Source organism: Rhynchophorus ferrugineus, unplaced genomic scaffold (genome assembly GCF_030347505.1).
Source record: "Rhynchophorus ferrugineus isolate W39M unplaced genomic scaffold, kcgeb_rfMv2 rfM8, whole genome shotgun sequence".
NCBI lineage: Eukaryota > Metazoa > Arthropoda > Insecta > Coleoptera > Curculionidae > Rhynchophorus > Rhynchophorus ferrugineus.
The window spans coordinates 10,434,966-10,454,944 of record NW_027472587.1 but is presented as its reverse complement, the minus strand read 5'-3'; the positions used below and the strand labels follow the sequence as shown (position 1 = coordinate 10,454,944).

General features: G+C 33.5%; 1 protein-coding gene across 3 annotated transcripts in view; it reads left to right on the top strand.

Annotated features, from left to right (window-relative positions):
• The window catches only part of LOC143200766 (integrin alpha-5), a 35,177-nt gene that overhangs the window by 12,531 nt on the left and 2,667 nt on the right, over positions 1–19,979 (top strand). For 2 of the 3 annotated variants that reach the window (XM_076411383.1, XM_076411381.1), the window contains 10 exons: positions 2,149–2,237; positions 4,149–4,373; positions 4,430–4,529; positions 6,495–6,680; positions 8,174–8,472; positions 11,900–12,072; positions 13,425–13,623; positions 15,344–15,501; positions 15,558–15,735; positions 18,561–18,786. In XM_076411383.1, coding sequence (XP_076267498.1) covers positions 2,149–2,237; positions 4,149–4,373; positions 4,430–4,529; positions 6,495–6,680; positions 8,174–8,472; positions 11,900–12,072; positions 13,425–13,623; positions 15,344–15,501; positions 15,558–15,735; positions 18,561–18,786 — 1,833 coding nt within the window. The remainder of the gene's footprint in view (positions 1–2,148; positions 2,238–4,148; positions 4,374–4,429; positions 4,530–6,494; positions 6,681–8,173; positions 8,473–11,899; positions 12,073–13,424; positions 13,624–15,343; positions 15,502–15,557; positions 15,736–18,560; positions 18,787–19,979) is intronic. The other variant, XM_076411382.1, reaches the window with a different exon arrangement.

The window sequence follows — 19,979 nt, the reverse complement described above, 5'->3', positions numbered from 1 at the left end:
TTTTATTTCCTATCATTCGACAACATTTTATCTAAGTATTGCCTGTTTCTAAAACGAATTTACAAATTGCTGCAGGTAATGTTATTTCGAATTGACTATATATTTGTTCATCATCTGTACTAAGTGGAAATGTTATTTGCGTCATATTGTCAGTGGATATACGCGCGAAATACGGATACAGATATATTGTGGATCAAAGTCGAACATCCATTATTATACATATTTTACAGCTACAAACCACAATAATTTTTTTTCAATCAATATTTTCTATTGAATAACTAATTCTGTACAGACCACGTTAGTCATTAACATTATAAATTATACAATATATTCTTTGTCCCTGCGGTTATGATTTTGTGGTTTGAATAATCACATTACATCTGTTAAAAATTAAATAAAATTTAGGAGATTACTAATGTAGCTGTATGCATCCCACTATATCTCCTGGAGTTCATAAACGTTAGTTATCAGCAGCGGATGTTCAACTATCTCTGTGATATTGAAAATCCGACTAAGACTGAAACATTGACCGTAACTTACGCTGTTAAATATCTCATATATTTACATTTTAATGTTTAAAGTGTTTCTTTGTTATTTTCTGGGTCGAAGTCCGATGGGAACTAATTCTGCAAAAGCGAATATATTTGCAGAACGTTTGAAAAAAAGATTCCATCCAAACCAAGGATAATGTTTTGATCTCAATAATTGTTCTGATAGAGTTACAATAGTAATTTGTTTGTTGTTTCTTGTGTTCATTTAAAGTACTAAAGTTAGAATGATACAAAGTGTGGCATAAAGTCCCACTATATAAAATAAAGTTCACACTTAAATATGAAAGAACATACTATGATCTGAAACTGAAAATGGTTGGCATGCCACAGGGAAGTGTGTTGGTGCCAGTTTTTTCGTCAGTGCCATCTTTTTTACATCAGTGGTTTCCCCACAATATTATATAGTACAACTATCACTATCACTATCACAGTTGATAATAGGGCAACAATAGCAACAGTAGGGTTTGTAGAAAGCTCAACCTGAAAACTCCATTTGCTCTTGATAAAGTTGCCACCTGGACTATGAAATGGCGAACTAAATTAAATGTATCTGAATCGACATATATAGATTTCATAGATGTCTTCATTGCCAACACAGGAAAATATCTTGCCATGACTTTGAATGCTAAGCCGTGTGCCAGTGACTTCACTATCCAATATACAAAAAATTCACAGGTCCCAAAATAAAGTACTGTGCTTTATGATCTCCAATGCGACATAGAAATTAAGATGGTCGTAGGAACTATCAGAAAATTTGCCTATTCTCATCAAAGAAAGACATGTGCAAAATGTAGGTAATTAGATTTCTGGAACTGAAAAACCATCTGATCTTACTAATGTCTAAACACTAAGTGATCCAATGGAAAATACATTAGATGTAGTTATTTGTTAGTGTGTTAAGACAGAGGCATATTAACATTGTACACTAGTGTATACAAACATACATATTACACACTAGTTTTAATAAAAAAATATCACTACTAGTAAATTCCTTTCTTTGAACAATATTTTACTATCATTATTACTGATTAAATATTCATAAAATGGATACATAAGTCTACCACCCTCAAATCATCTAAGAAATGAATTTTTTAATTAGATTTTAATTTGTTCCATAAGTTTTGTTAGATAGTAACAGAAAAAGTTTTGTCTCTGTTTTGTAAGAAAACCTCTGATGCTTTCAAACAGATTTAATTATTGAATACAATCAACAACAACAATAGTTTTTCAAGTGATTGTCTACTTTGTGAATTCTACATTTGAAGTTAATTTCTTTGGAGCTGAAGTATAGGTTGCACATCGTTCTTTAGTATCTTGTTTTGCTTCGGAATAATGTTAATAGACCTAAGCCTTATTATGTAACGAGACAATCATTTGAAATTCAACACTCATAATGCAGATAGTTTTCTGAAATCCAAAATGTTATATGGGAAAATATAATTTATACTGGCTGACTTACTGATGAAATAATGAAGAAACTTAATAAAGAGTTACTTGTTAAAGTGTTTTTACAGTTAACTGTAACTAACATTGTATGATAGTATAACAATTTTCTGTTGAATTTACAAGAATTAAAAAAGCATATTTAATATTTTAGGCTATTCCGTGATCAGTTTGAAACTGAAGGAAGACGACAAACGTGTATTTATGGCTGGTGCCCCAAGAGGACACGATCTATATGGAGTGGTAAGTATTAGTATTAGGTTTATTGGAAGGCATAATATAGATGCTTTCACATTATTGGCCTATAAATTAGTTTTAAATGATTTTTTCAAATTTGAAGCTTTATGGTGACAATTCGGTACAATGTATAGCTGCTACTTTTCCCCATCTTTCTTTTTGATCTTATCCATGAATCTACCCATTTTTTGGTATCTTCATAAGAAGTGAACCACTATATAGGACTCCAGGTTCAGGACTATATATATATATATATATATATATATATATATATATATATATATATATATATATATATATATATATATATATATATATATATATATATATATATTGAAACAATATCAGAAGGAACAAAGTCTGAAGAATACGAAGGTTGGGTTCAAATTAACGCCTGAATTATTTTCTATAGCGATTGCCACTGATGGTTCCTTTAGGATTTAGTAGCTCAATGTGTACCACACCAAACTATCCTATCTATATCCTACCATATACAGAGTCACATGCAAGCGTTGCCGTTGATATAGATAAATGATCAGGTGGCTCCCACGATATTTTTCTCTATGGGTTTACTTTTTATCAGCAGTAACAATACGATGCAAAAAACCTTTCTAATTTTGCCGTCGAACCAGCTAATGGCCAAAGGTCTTTCGATGTCTCTAATCTTCAATACATACGGCACAAAATATTGGATCATTCTCATGTTCTTCAAGCTATTGGAAATGGTTTCTTGCGTTACTTCCAACAATTATGCATATTATTCTTCCATATTATGCAAATAATCATCGAATAATACCCCCAAAATCGCGTCTTCAATTTTTTTTAGCTGTAAAAGATGATCTTTGTTTTCGGTGTATCCGGTATATATATTCGGTGATCTTTGTACCATTTATTGTAAATCGTATATTGTAATAAAATGATTCTCTATGTTTTTTAAATTTTATTACTAAAATGAAATGTGCTTTCTTTTGTTCTTTTGTGGAATTATTTCTGTGTAAATATTAAAATTAACATTTGCAGTTACTTAGATTAGATATCCAAGGGCTCTATGAAAAAAAAAAAACATTCATGGATCATTTCGACTATTGCCTGCAGTTGGCAAATTGTTCTTTTTATATACCAGTAGCAACTTACAACAGTTATATCGAAATATTTGCTGCTATAGCTTTGTGGTTTTCCGGAATGTCATTGCTGTATATATATCGGATGTGGAAATTTGGTAATTTTCGTTTTTATTGGTTCTACTTTTGATTTTATATGCTGGGCAGTTTTGGAAGCTGAGCATATTCTCCTAAACATTATTAAACTCCTTAATGCATCTTAAGATGGTTTCATTAGTTGATCTAAGAGATCATTGAGATCTAATTCGGTATTAGCCAAGAATATACCGTCTCTTTACTACTTTTTGACATGTTAGTGGATGCAATTATGCTTTTACGACTAGACACATCTGATGACATCCTTGACCGATCTGATGTTCGCTGATACAGATGCTGAGGCCTCTAGCATTCTTAATGGTATAGTTTGAAGTGAAGGCCAAGAAATGATCAAAGTATTGACAACTCACCCGCAGAGGTCCCAGGTACTCGGGATCAGCAATGCAGGGGGAGAAAGTAACCCGCACTGTTGAAATAATAAGTCGAATCAGTCAAGCCGCAAGAGCTTTCGTCCCTCTATGGTACTACTCCTCTACGTGGATGTTTAAAGAAAACTAAAGCATCGTAAGAATGATGATTGCGTCGGATCATCTGCGTTTTCTCTGCATTATGTACGTAACTTCATTAACTGTTGGTATATTGTGTCTTTCTACGTACTCTCCACGTGGTACTTTGTAAATGTGACAGAATTGATTAATTTAAGAATAAGCTACTAACAAATACGGATAATTCAATACTTATTGGTCAAATTTTGTTTTAGGTGAGACTATACGAATATGACACTAGTTACAAAACAAAAATGTACGTGTTTAAAACTTTCTATGGCTTCGAAATTGGAGCGTATTTCGGCGCTTCTCTATTGGCTGCGGATGTAACTCGAGACAGATTAACTGATATCTTCATATCAGCTCCTATGACCAAAGGAAGTACATGGGACGAGGGAGCAGTCTATTTTTATTCCAACATAAAATTTGCAAGGGATCTTGTATGTGTAATGTCAATTCGATGCATTTTAAAAGATAGTAATTTATTTTTTGTTAGAAACCAACTGCTATACTTACCAGTAAATATTCCGTCAATGGAGGGAGATTTGGAACAACTATGTCTTCACTGGGAGATTATGACCTCGATGGATACAATGGTATGTTTGGATACAATTATTCTTTTTATAATTGGATTTTTGATGTTTTTCAAAACGAATATAGCAGCCGTTTTGATCGATGACCTTTTGCCACTTTTTTGATGAGGCTTCCATTCCTTCGCCTTCCACATTCGAAGAAGTTTGAAGGGAATACATTCTGCTCTGCAATATTCCTCCAAATCCACAAATAAACCCGCGATAATCCAAAAAATTTGCAAATTGGTACCCAACTTTTTCAAAAACATTTAGAGCTTCGCAGAAGGGGCATTTTCAGTACTTATACATACATACATACATATATATATATATATATATATATATATATATATATATATATATATATATATATATATATATATATATATATTGAAAATACTGGTTTTACTCTAGTGAGTAGTACTAACTCTAATAGCTCATTGCACGTCCATAGTTGTTAGTGTTAGGGTATAAGCTGGTACGTCTTGCGTTATTTTCCCTTCGTACCGTGTGTACATGTCATACTTTATCCTAACATAGTTTATCATTGCTATCAGTTACCATTATTGTTTGTTTTATAATCATTGTCCGTCAATGTTATTAACTACTATGGACTAAGATTGTTTTTATCTGGACTGGACCTACAGTTTAACGTGGGCTCCCATCCACGGTCCTCGGTTTAAGTGTAGTGAGTGGAGAAATCATCCCAGAAGGCATCCGGTCTTATCCAGCCTGGTTACTGGCGTGACTGGGATCATTTTTCTTGTCGGATTTTACACTCTTGCCTAGAACAATCACAAATATTAAACAATTACAAACATAAATTTACGACCATGCCCCAGCAAGATTCGAACCCGTTACTACCGCAACAGTAGGTGGACCGTCCTGTCGCCTTTACCACTGCGCTACTAAGCCGGCTCAAGTATATTTTTAATTTCCCCTTGTCATTGAAAATTGGTTGTTCAGGTTCATGTTTTCAAAATTCGACCACCTCGACATCAAGATCTCACGCTTATGTGCTTTATTTATTGTATCTCTGGTTTCATTTTTTTAAGATATTAGATTGCTTTATATTGTTTTATTAAATATAATTTTATTTTAGGCCCTGGGTTTAAAATTAGCCTAACAGTAACTTATTCGGTTCATCGATCAGCCGTAACATTATCATATTACATTTATATGCGTCTAATTATTATACTTCGTTAAGCATTTTCGCGAAGCAACATTCTTATAGACATTACTAACGGTTTTCCATATTGTTATTTGTTTATTGTTATTACTTATTTCACATAACGAACAGTTGTGTGCTTGATGACAAATAATTATTTTTTGTTAAAAGGAATGATGATTCATTCGTTTGTGTAAATCGTGTATATCACTTGTGAATCATTTATTATCCAAACACTAATAAAATGCAAATATAGCAAGGTAAGTTTGAACAATTTTAACATATACGTTGTATCAATTTGTTTAAATGAAGCGGAAATAGCACGATAAGTTTGTAGTAATGTTTTCGTTCTCTTATTTTTTTTAATATTCAAATGACGTGTTATAGATCAGTTCCTGAAGTGTTTCTGTGTTCTTTATGGGGATTCTTCTTTCGATTTTTTACTTAACAGTAAGAGAACAAGTCATTGTCTTCAGCGTTGCCAACTTGTGGTGAATTTCCTAATCCGCGGCGTATTTTTGGAGGAAAATGCGAGGGTTTTGATATTTTATTGTAAATATTGTGCGACTAATTTTAAATCGAGGACATATATAAAAAACAGAGATCAAAATAATTTAATAATTATTATTTGAAACTATTCAGGCACTCTACAAATCTATTCTACGAAGAATTGTAGAAATTTGAAATGCAAATGGTGACTCAAAACCTTAGCAATAAATAAATATTGTGTATATGTCTAGTGTTGATATTATTTTCTCTATCCTTTGTATATCCCCATTTCTTAATTCTGTTATTCACACTATTTTTTCTTTTTCTTTTAGATATTGCTATAGGAGCCCCTTATGAAGATAGCGGTCTTGGTGCTGTGTATATATATCGGGGGACCCAGAAGGGGGTGAAATTAGCTCAAAGAATTACACCGTCCCAGTTTAATTTAAACAAACCTTCAAGGGGTTTTGGCTTAGGATTATCGCGAGGTAATGATATCGACTCCAACGGCCATAATGGTGAGTAATATTTTTATTTAGTCGTTCACTGATATTGTTGGTATATTCGATGTTTTGTATATGTTGTATTCGATGATATATATATTTTGTATTCGATGATTCGCAATAGTAGATTGTGGCCTGTCGCCTTTACCACTGCGCCAACCAAGCCAACTATTCGCTATCTTACTCTGAAATATAACTGACATTTTGTTGGAATTCTTCCTAAATATGTTATGTCCATTTATGATGATGCCTATTGTGTTTGTTTGTTTGTGATTTCAAATTTCTATGAATTAACTTTGACGAATTTATGGTACATGCTGATATTTCTGTAACAATGCAAGAGCAATAATATCGCGGAAATAAAATAGAAATTACCGAAAACTAACGCAAAGAATATATGATAATTTTATATGATTTTTAACGCATTTTTTCTTATTGTTGAATTCCTATTGCTGTAGTACACTTCCCCGTAGTTAGTGGTATATTATTTTTCTAATGCTTATATTTCAGTAGTATATTTTTAAAAAATATTTGAGTTTGATTTGTAGTTGTAAACGTTACTTTATCTTTTACGATTTTAGTTTGGCAAGCTCTTACGTTATTGATTGTTGTTAAGATGAATGATATGTTGTTATGGTTATCTTCGACAAACGAATAACAGAAATTGGAACAACGTCCATCTAATTTCTGACAAGCTTTTTGAAATTTGAACGAAAATATTTTTTGTCTTACATAAATTATTATATTGGGCTTATAAATTATATTTAAAGATTTTTTCTAATGAAAAATCGGTACAACGTATTTTATTTAAAATTGATGGCCGTTACTTTTCCCCATCTTTCAGCCAATTTACGGATTCGATCTCGAAAGAACACTCGATACAATTTTTTGATACCTTCATAAGAAGTGAAGCGTTGCTCAGACAGGTCATGACTTATATGTCGGAACAAGTAATAACCAGAAGGCACAAAATCTGGAGAATTTCTAGGTGTGTTTTCATCGGATTTGGAAAATGTGGTCGGGCATTGTCTAGCTAAATGATAATATTATTCTGTATTTGCTCGCATTTTGGCCATTCTTACGCATTTATCGGCTCAAACGCATCAATTATAGCCGATAACGATCACCATTGATGGATTCATTAGGTTTTAACAGTATATAGTATACTATACGAAGCTGATCATACCAAATACAGATCATTACCTTGCCGCAATGGATATTCGGCTTTGCCGTTGGTGTTGATGCATGACCAGGTAGTTCTTTAACCTTGAAGCAGCTTTACAACGCACTGAAAAAAATCACATTTCGACGATATATACTGAAAAGTGAAGCCTTATTAGTGAACTTACAAATATACCCGATGCGATTTAATACACAGTAGTACCATGTTGTAAATCCCTTTTAGCGTACCGGTTCGATATTTCAATTTCTATTATCTTATTTAGTAATTTTTATAATTTTCTATGTTATATATCGCAATCATATTTATTCATGGTTTCCTCTTGCAGATATCGCCGTTGGTGCTTATAAATCCGATCAGGTTTTCATCATTCACAGTCGCCAAATTATCGACTTTGCCTGTCAATTGACGCCGGGTAGTTCATCGCTGTCGTCCAAAATGACCGATCTTGGTTTAACTCTATGCATAGCAGTTACAAGACGAAGTGAACGCTCCTCCCTAACGGAAGTCCCATTCAGCATTTATATGGACTCTATGGATTATAGATTGGTTCCCGAACTGAAGAGTGACGTCATACGTGTACCCTTCAATAATCCAATATGTAAAATGTATACTTTGAGAGTAAAGGTATGTTTTATTGTTATCAGTTATTAGAAGAAATTATCAATTACTTTCAATATACCTATCTAAACAAATCATTTTTGGAAATCTGACAATCAAAAGGTACCGTATTGTGGTTACCGTAAAGTAACCGTAAAGCGTGGTCCTTTGAATGCTGGCTCTATACCCTAAAAGTAATATCTAAAATAATGTTAATGTATACCCAATTTATGATTAATATATTCGCAATTAAAGGTAAAGCATTTTCCAGATTTTTAGGAGATTATATTTGGAGGATAACTGAATAATAAGTAATTTATTCATGAGGGAATGGTGTTCAAATTAAGGAATTCGAGGTATTATTTTAATTAATCATTATTTTTTTACGAGGAAGTAAACTCACTGCTAGGGATTTAAAATCTTCTAGCTTATAATTGTCAGCTTAATATGATCTTTCAATTCCAACGATTAACAACTTCGTCTTGTCAAACAACAGTCGGTTGCATATCACAAAATACTCAATGTACTGTAGTTGTAATGGAGGACCCAAAGAACACCAAAACATGTCTACTAAACATTACATACTATTACACCGGTCTACAAAAAATAAACATTTATTATGCGCGGGTTTTACTTAATATATTCTGATATGTATGAGCACAATTATATGAAAAGTGCGACCGAACATTGAAAATATTTGCTTCCATAAAAATTATAGCGATTTCACCATTTTTGATTTTCGCGGCCAATTAATGTCGGTCTTTGCTCGGTTTCTCTGTCGAAAGAGAGGTAAGAGGCGGGAGGTAGTGTTTCTAGCGTCGTTAATATGTGTACAAGAATTATAGAGTATATATAGAAGTTTTACTTAAATAGGTAAAACCGAAATGTTTTGCATGGTCCGTAAATGCTAACTCTGAGACCACCTTTTCGATTGGTTCATTTGAATTGACCTACAAGGGCATTTGATTGGCTTATTTCCATAATGCGATTGCTTGTTTCAGTTTTCTTACAATACCATTTTTGTGTGGGTCTATCATGAAGTACGCTTAGCATTCCTGTATCTTAAATATAATCACTAGTATCTGATTATAATGTTTCTTCTATTCTTTATTCGAAAAGTGTTGTGTATCCAGTGTATGTGCGGAAATAAAAAACCAGACGTAGTTTTCCTTGGAAAAAACACGAGCCTAACAAAGAAAACCAGTTTTTTTTTGTTTAAAATTGGCTTTATTCATCAACGTAATTTCTAGATTTACACAATCATTCCAACGCCGCTTTTACATTTCAATACCACTTTTCTAGAAGGATTTGCCTTTTGCCTCAAAATGTGACTCAGTTTCAGTGATAATCTCTTCATCCAAGCGAAATTTTTTACCGGTGAGCATTTTTTTGAGGTCTGCGAACGGCTAGTAGACGCTGGGATCCAAATCTGGCGCATACGGTGGATGTGGGAGCAATTCGAAGTTCAATTCATGTAGTTTTGTCACTAGTTTGATTGACTTGTGACACAGTATTTCCCTTCTAGAGATAGTCGATGATTATTACACCACGTATATGCAAAAAAATACCGACGCCATAATCTTTCCAACCGATTGTTGTGTTTTCGGGCACTTTAGATGAGGTTCACCAGTTGCTGTCCACTCAGATCATGATCGTTATGATTCCGGGGTGAAGGGATGGATCCATGTTTCCACAAAAATTCCGGTTTGTTACGTCTAAGCATGACTAAACACTGCTCAGAATCATGAACACGTTTTTGTTTTTGGTCAACGTCGAGCAAATGCAACACCTACTTTGAACAGAGCTTTCTCATAGTCAAATGCTCATGCGATATAAAACCAACACGCAACTTCACTTTTCTATAATTCGAAACGATTTTGTGAAGTTTTTGGATGTTTTCTGGAGTTATCACCTGATTTAAGCGTCCACTGCGTTCTGCATCATCGGTGTCTCCACGACCACCTTTGAAGTCAGCAGTTTGTTGCCAGTATATCAACATTTTTTTGTTGCTCCTGATGGAGCGGTGTCCTTATAATACTTTTCAAACCACTTGAACTGTATTTTTTCCCATCAAGAAGCAGTGTAAAATTAAAACACGAAATTATTTTTGATCCATTGTTTTGAAAATAACAAAAGTAGCATAATATCTCACAAGGTTAGTATTAACTTCAGAAGCAGCAGATATGTAAGAATGTTTGTCTGGTCGGTCGGAATGTGTGGCTGTCGATGCTATTGTTTCACACACACTCACTACTATTTTGTGGAAGCAATTCGCACGGAAACTGAAAACACTGCTTGAATAAAAACTTGTTTATTTCGATATTGAATGATAGATGTGGTCGATGGGAAATGTACATGATATTAGGTTAGGTAAAGGAAGTACGGTAGCGCTGTGGAAGTGGTAGTGGAAAAATAGAGAGCGAAACGTCGTCTTGGTGGTCTTCTATAGCCGGGAATCGCATGATACCAATCCACCAGCGTTGCCAACCTTCGAACTTGATGTAGGTGAATACTTGGTACTTTAAAGTGTTGTAGCGGTCGCTATATCACTCCCCTCCTAGTGGAACTGCTGTGAAACGCACCTCCATGTGGTGCAGGTTCCTGAGCACAGCCGCAAACATGCAATCAATCGCTCAGAGACTGCTTATGAGATGGGTATTCAACCTTAGTCTGGAGTTTTACGGGATCAGTTGCTATCGAAAGTGCAGTAGGACGTCGTTCACCTTGGGGCGTCCCGTTTCAAGATGCAAGGGTGTTGATGTGTCGATGTTATGTATGATGGGCTTCTGTGGTCTTCGCCCGTCGCGCTAGTCTCGTCAGATAACGCCGACTATGATGATAATGTGATGGTGATGGATTTCTCGCGCTATCCTTTCATGAAAGTGTGGAGCACCTGTCGAATGGCTTCTGTTGAGCTGGTTTATCTGTTAGGCACTTCAATCACGTCGGGATCACCAATTGTAGGAATGCTCGTTTGGTCAGTCCGAATCTGTGGCTGTTGATGCGATTGTTTGTCCGAATACTCACTACTATTTTGTGCAATAATTCGTGCTGGTCTTTTATAGGAATGTTAACGTTTTATAGGTATAGGAACGGGAACCGCATGGTACCAATCCACCAGCGTGGTCTAAAGGTCGCTAAAATGTCGGTTGTGCTGACATCTCTTATACGCTTATGGTACTAACCTAACTACATATATCATTATGCTTTACAGATTCAACGTTTTAGACCAAGGACCAGCTTTTTTAACCACGGGTTAACAAATTTATAGTTCTTCCGCTTCTAACATTTCCTCAAAAATGAACATTGGCGCTATTCGCTTTGTCTTATGAAATATATATGAAACAAATGTATTTTTATAAATCTATTAGTTTGTTTTTATCAGATAAATATAGTAGCAGTCAGCTTTTATTAGTAATGATAACATAAATGAATGACAAATTTTACTTTTTAGGATATGTTTTCGAACATTCAACCACTAGAAGTCAATGTTACTGTGGCTGTTGAACTGAATGATGTGATCGCTTACGGAGCTAAGCATTTGTTATTGGAGATTCCGTATCAACACGGATGTGGAGGCGATAACAAATGCGAAACTGGCCTCTCCATTGATATGGACACTGACAGGTAATAAATCTTGGGTAAAATATTTATTAAGGGTTTTATAGATAATATTTGTGGTTCATATCATGAACATGGATTGGTGGCTGATAAAAAATATAATTTTTGAAAAAAAAATCCAGTTTCCTTTTCTGATTTTTTTTGTAATTTATTTGTTATTAAAGTTGTCTATTTTGGAACACTTATTTCAATAGATAGCAGGCGTTAAAGTGTTTTTAGTCGGCCTCATTCAACATATCTCCCGGACTGTTTGTTAATAAACATTTGAAAAGGGGTAGTGTGCCACAATCCTCAATTCATAGTCTCAGTTCATAGATTTTGATCCGTGTCTCTTTCGGATCGTCCTTTTCTCTTGACTTTACACTGATTATCGCATCTTAAATGAATTGTTTCAATTTTAATATGAAAATGGGGAGAGAATTGTAGAAGTTGCCTTAACCATCGTATTTGAAAGACCTCAAGGTTACGAATGTCATGCTGTAGGAGTCTCCACATCTCAGAGCTACATAGAAATATTGACAAACGCTCCTATTGCTTGTTCGCATTGGCTTATTTATTTAACAGTAGATGCTACTTTTCTTATATGTCACTGTTTCTAATAATAATTCTAATAATTTCATAATAGCGGGCGATCCATACGTTGTAAATATTTTGGTTTTTTCTTCATTAATTGTCAAGTCATATGGCTACCCAATTTAAACTATATCTATATTGGGCAATTCGTCATCATCTCTATTAGCCGCGATGGCGCCATCGTCAGCGAACATTAGATCGGTCAAGAAATTTGTAGCATCGTATTGAACACCATATTTGCTTTTAGAATTTTTTTTCGCATAATGGCACACACTACTATATTGAATAGCAGGGGAGATCAACATTTCTTTGGCAAGCAGGGGCTTGGACCTCAAATGGACTTGAGAAATCATTCCTCACTCGGACATAACTAATGGAAGCATAGTAGATACCTCGAGAAATTTAATAACTTGTAGGGGCACATGTCCAAAATGAGTGCCAGTATAGTAAGCCAACTAAACCATTACAGTCAAATGCAGAGCGAAAATCAATAAAAATAACAATCGAACACTTTCCACATTTGTTACGTTTCTGATTAAAATGGCGAAGGCGACGAGTCTAATCTACATAATCAGGGTTCCGGCTAATTCCCGACTTGGTTCTTTGCGAGCTCTTTGAATATGCAGTTTGATATGTGATAGTTTTGGAAATGTTTATCTCGTTTTTTTTTTGAATATAGAAACAATTATTGTTTCTTTGGAAGCTCCCTATTTTTTTGGGGGTTCTACAGCACCGTATCTACGTACCGTCCGCCATTCATATTCTATTAGTATATTTTCTTTCAGGACAAGATTTATTATAGGCAAGGATAGTGAAATAATTGTTAAAGTTATAGTTGCGAATAAAGCGGACACAGCATATAATTGCGAGGTGTATTTTGAGGTTCCTGATGGAGTACAATTAAGAAGTTCTAAGTTTTGTGCGAAATCCGAGTCCACTTACATATGCAAAGTCACTGATCGGCTTCAGTCCGGCAGCATCGAGGTAAAATACATTATTTAATTAATTTTTATATAAAAATGCTTACAGTCGTGGACAATAATTAATTTATAACCTAGGTATTGTTAAATGTTTTGTATTTTTCTAATATAAATAAGATTAGGTATTTTAAATTCCTTATTCTCTTGTTAAAAACATTGTCTATTCATTTGGTTGGCTAACACATCACATTCCATACTAATAGTGTGAATACTATTTACGCTTACAAGCTGTATTACTCCACAATGGCTAATAATATCCTTCCATACCTACTGCATATTCAGTGAGTTTAAAACAAGCACTGCACTTTAAACTAATCAAATACAAATAATATAACTTGTGCTGATTGAAAAGATGTTGTTATATTACTTCGACTACATGAAGGTTTCACGACATTTTTCTCTGTTTGTGGAACAGTAGAGACTACAAAGAACTGTAATGAAGTGGTCAAGAAGAACTGACTTCAGCTCTTGTAGTATTGTAGTAAAATTGTAGTCAAACCTCCAAAGTCATCTTCCTCCTAACGTCATATAAGCCTGTTACCATGATATCCAAGGCTGTGAAACTATTTATCAAGAGGCTGAAATTAATCACAGAAGAAAGACGTATTATTCTAGAGCCAAAATGATGGTTTCCGTGACAAACATGGAACAATAGAGCAAGTTCACAGATTGGTCAACCAAATAAATAAAATCTTAAACGATAAAGAGTATTGTTCAGCTGCATTACGGGGCTGGAAAAAGCTTCTACCCCATCCTCATTTCCAACTATTAAAGTCATATCTCACAGACATTTTATTATGAAATCGGATGACGAATAAACTGAAGTACTTGCAATATATTCATATGTTCCGCAAGGCAATGTTCTTTGTTATGTTTGTTATATCTGCTGATTACAATGTGCAATAATACAATGTATAATTATACTTTGTATGGAAAATATAGCGTATCAAGGCAAACGAGACAAAATCTACTCACTCCTCTACCCTCAAATCAAACATTAAATATGATCCTCTTACACCACAAGAAAACGTGATTCTTCCCCCTTACATATAAAACTTGAGTTAATGAGAAATTTGACAAAGCCATGGATAAAAATGGTAAATGATTTTTGTATTTGAAAACTGTTTTCTCTAAATTAAGTGATGCTAAATTAAAAGATGACATTTCTGTTGACCCGCAAATAAAAAAAAACTTTTAAAGAAGCTGAAAATGCCGAGTTTGAGTGAATTTAAAACAATGGGATGCAGAATGTCTTTAAAAATACATTTCTTGCATTTCCAGTCCGATTTTTTCCCTCCTAATCTTGAAGTGATCACGAACAAGGTGAACGCTTTTACCAGGATATAAAACATTAGTTAGGAATTTGTAATGAAAGATAATTTTACTGTTCACAAGAGGAAAAGTTAATATTTCGTCATTTTCTTTCAGTATAGCTCATTTTTTTCTATTCACCACTTAAACCTGAGCTATTTTGATTCATTGTCTGTTTTTAAATATATATTACTATTTTTTTCTATAAAGTTAATAATATAAATAGAAAATATGATTTAAAATGTTCATACTGTCTTGATTTATTTTTAGTACTTTAATTTATCATAACTTTTGGTACGTGTTATAAAATATCCGTTTACGTTGTTGAGTTCAGGTATAATACGACAAAAAAACCGTTTTATTAAAAGTTATAGAACAAAAAAAAATTGTCACACAGTTTTTTCTTTTTTTAGGATATTTATACGTTTGAAGTTACGAACCTGAATATTTCTTTGAACCATATCAAGATTTCCTCGAGTGTAAAAGCATTTGGTAAAAACCAACCTGGATATAAAGATAACGATACACTCTCCATACCTGTTAAATTGGAAACCAAACCATTTCTAGACAGGTAGGTGACGAAACTTCATTTTCCTAGTATATTTAAACCAATATTAAAAATTGTAGTCAAAGCCCCGAAAATCTGCAATTGTCCACAATATATAGTAAAGAGACGGAAGTAGTGGTAACTCATAACTTCACGGTTGGCAATGGTGGTCCTTCGCCTTTGCTGTTTGATTTATTAATTTCGGTACCGGTAGTAACGTATAAAGACCAGTCAGTGTTCGAAATAATGGAAGTTATGGTAAGTCCAGTTGTTTTTCTTTGAAAATATTACGAGGACAGTTTGATAAGTCTGCGTCATTTAGTTTGTGTTTGAAAGTCATTGATAGCGGAAAGTGATCTTTTTGTGCTGTCTAAGTTTAATTTCTTATTATTAGATCAAAGAAAGTGTTGATAAATACTATGGAGAGTCTTTACCGCTAAATTCAACTTCTAAGAAGTAGTTTACTGATTTATATTGTGGTCGTACCAGCACAAGTGATGCAGAATATTCAGGTCATCCAAAAGAGGTCGTCACGCCAGTAATAGTTGATAAAATCCAGGTATCCGATCTGCCTAAGGCTATAATCATATTAATTGAGCATGCACATAATATGATGTGCATCATTGTTCATGCCCGACCGAAAGTGAAACCCAAATCATTGAAAGCAGGAAAAAAAATCAAAAAACATTTTCCTCCTATCGTCTTATAAGCCTGTTATCGTGATATCCAAGGCTGTGAAACTATAGATCAAGAGGCTGAAATTAATCACAGAAGAAAGACGTATTATTCTAGAGCCAAAATGATGTTTTCCGTGACAAACATGGAATAATAGAGAAAGTTCACAGATTGGTTAATCAAATAAATAAAATCTTAAACGATAAAGAGTATTGTTCAGCTGCATTATGGGACTGGAAAAAGCTTCTACCCCATCCTCATTTTCAACTACTAAAGTTACATCTCACACAGAGACATTTTATTATGAAATCGGATGACAAATACACTGAAGTACTTCTAATATATTCAGATGTTCCGCAAGGCAATGTCCTTTGTTATGTTTGTTATATCTGCTGAATATAATGTATAATAATACAATGTATAATAATACTTTGTATGGAAAATATAGCGTATCAAGGCAAATGAGACAAAATCTACTCACCAATAAATCCTAAGGATCGTGAACTCTCGCAAGCGAAGTGTTGAATATGCATCTAGATCGAATCTTAACTTGGAAGAAACATATACATATAAAACGTAAGCAATTTGGGCTTAAACTGAACCAGATAACTTATAGGGCGTAAATACACAGCATAGCTTATATGGACGTATGATATGGAATTGTGAGGTACTATTAGCAAATTCAATAAAGCAATATTTCAGAGATTCCAAAATAAAGTACCACGTACCATCGTTGATGCCCTATCTCAGTAACAACCTAATTCACAACGATATCCACCTGGAAACCATAACTAGCGTGATTCAAAATGCTTGTCCGAATGCACTCGCCAAATAATTAAAAATGCTCGATGTCGGTGAAGTTTCCAGGTGACCAAGGAAGATCAACTTCTATCTCTTAGTTCACCAGTTTGTTGGACGGGATGGACTTTTTGCGGTGTCATTCATATCGACTATCTTGAAAGGGATAAAAGTGTTGTTAAATCAAGACTGAGTAGTCACCATGGCAGAAATATACAAAATGAGCTATGAACTGTTACCCCATCCAGCATGTTCTTCAGATTTAGCCTCCTCTGCCTATTTCCTGTTTACACGCTTAAAGAAATGGCTGGGTGGTAAACACTTTGGGTCGAATGAAAAGCTCATCATGGAAACAAACACCTATTTTCAGGGCGTTGGGAAAGATCATTTTGAGGTGAAAAAGTGTTAAGATAAACAGAGATGCTGAGAAATAAACCGCTTTCTTGGTTAAAAATAAATTTCATTCAAAAAATTGCTGAATTATCAAACTTCCCTTGTATAATATAACTTTTAAGGATTTAAATGGCGTAAAAAATGTCAAATTGTAATTTTACTTCTAAAATTAATCTTTCCTTATAATCACTCAAAATTAATAAGTAAATAATTTTGTACGGGGTTTTTTCAATAAAGGAGATTTTATGTTTTCGGCTATCTTGATTTGGCAGAGTTAGTTTTATCATTTGTTGAAATCCAAATTGATTACAATAGTCATGAAAGCACGTTGCCGGTTCTTGTAAAATATATGTATATTTCAAGAATATAACCTATATAAAATGTTCCTGTAAAAATTTTGATTAGTCTATCGCTATAAGTCTCATATTCTATAATATACTAAAAGTATTATCAAGAACATATAATAAAAAGATTTAATATTAAAATAATCTTAACAAAAAAAAAGAGAATACTAAGAATACAAAAAAAGTGAAGGGTCTCAAAAAAAGGCGCGTCCTTGTTGACATTATTGCAACTTTCCTAGTAATCTTGAAACCAAAATAAGACAATTCTTAATCTAGAGAAGTGCTGCTTTATATTATCGCACAAAAGTTCAATAATTTAACATATTTGCCCAAATTACATCTCTTCGAAAAAACGAGACATTTTTTGGCATTTATTAGATTTTCGATTTTTTTTTTAAATAGTTAAAATCGAAATTTTTCTATAGATACAAAAATAGATCGATTTTAATACGATAGAAAAATATGTAGAGCAGGCTCACACTGAGTTTCCATTAAATCGGTTCAGTAAAACTTGAGATATCATGTCAAATGTCTCAAAAAGTAGTTTTGTGAAAGAAATGGTACATTATACATATACTGAAAAAATGCGATTCCTGTTTCGTACATTGGACCCTCTTCTACTTTGTTTTCTGACGTATTTTCTGAAATTCCTTCTTTCAAACAAGTAGCTGTGACCTTTTTTGAAGCGTTAGACATAACATATTCTCAAATTATTTTTTTTGTTGCTATACTAAACTACCCCTTTCAAGATATCATTTATTTCAGTTTCTTGGTTACGGAAAGGTATATCTAATAAATTGTAGATATTTCAATATTGTAGATTAGTTTTGATAACATAATTAACTATTTTGTTTAATTAATATGTGTAATTAGGGATTGATCCGATCGGAGTTTCCTTGTGTTCGCACTGGGGACACCACCAGACCGGCTAAGAGGGATGTTTCCAAATTGGCGAATATATCGTTGAATAAAACTATCGTTTTGTCTTGTGAAGGAGGCAATGATTGCGTGCATTATGTATGTGAGAATATCTTGATTGATAGTTCCAGGGATGTCGCCACTTTTTGGGTGAAAATTGCCTTAAAACCCGACATATTAGGTAGGTATAAATAAAAATGCTTTTTAGTGTGATAGTAATGTGGCGGGAAAAAAATCGATTTTTTCTAATGAATAATTTCAAACTCATATATCTAGTAACACTTATTCAATGAAGCTATACTTTTTTTTGATAATAGATATGCTTAGTACAATCTTAATTATAAATTAATTTATTACTACATTTCATTTGTACTTGGATTAATGCAGACGATTGTCACAACCAAGACAGTTTAGTTTACTAATGGTATACACTTTATATAAGTTCGTATGGTTTGGTTCGCTTCAATATTCTAATATATATATATATATATATATATATATATATATATATATATATATATATATATATATATATATATATATAACTTCGCATATATGTTTAATTTCCAGATCATTGTGCAGTTCTTCGTTGGTTACGTAGCGATAGGCATTGGTAATTAATCGAAGAATTTTGTTTTGGCAGGGTTGGAAAATTGATTGCAATTGGCAGGTTGTCTGATAAATCAATTTCTTTGATTTTAGATCAAGTTGAGAGTATCTTCTGACTAACCAGAATAGTTGTTTTATTTTGATTCTAATGTGTTTTGCTTTTTGTCTAACATGATGTTTCCAATTTATGGATGCCAAGGTATTTAGCTAATTCTGCTTGAGGAATCGGGCACCCATTGAGTGAAATAATTAGGTCTTTATTATTTCATCGCAATGCGAAATTAACATGAACAGATTTGGAGCTATAAAGTTGAATTTTCCAATCTTTTGTCGATTTGTAGATTTATGGACCGCCACCTGTACATTTTCTACTTTGCCATAATAGTTGTGTTGTCATCAAAGGTTCCAAGTAGTGTTTCTTTTATTGTTGGGATGTTAGCAGTGTAGAGCAAATACAGGAGAGGTCCTAAGGCGCTACCTTGTGGAACTCCAGCAGAAATATTTCAACTCTGGTTTTCTCCTTTTCTTATTAATATCTTCCTTTCAGTAAAGTTTAGCATTATTGCTATATAAAATTACAGCATTATTTATTATTGTTTTTTGTGGGGTATAATTATAGGTGAACTTCACGTGCACCAATTTATTTTGGCTATTTTTTAAACATTTTCCAAATTTGAATCCAATTATTGATAATGTCTCTGACAGGTTGAATTTTCAAGTCGCTGCTTCTCTATTGTCTCTTCTCTATTGGCAGCAATAATCGCA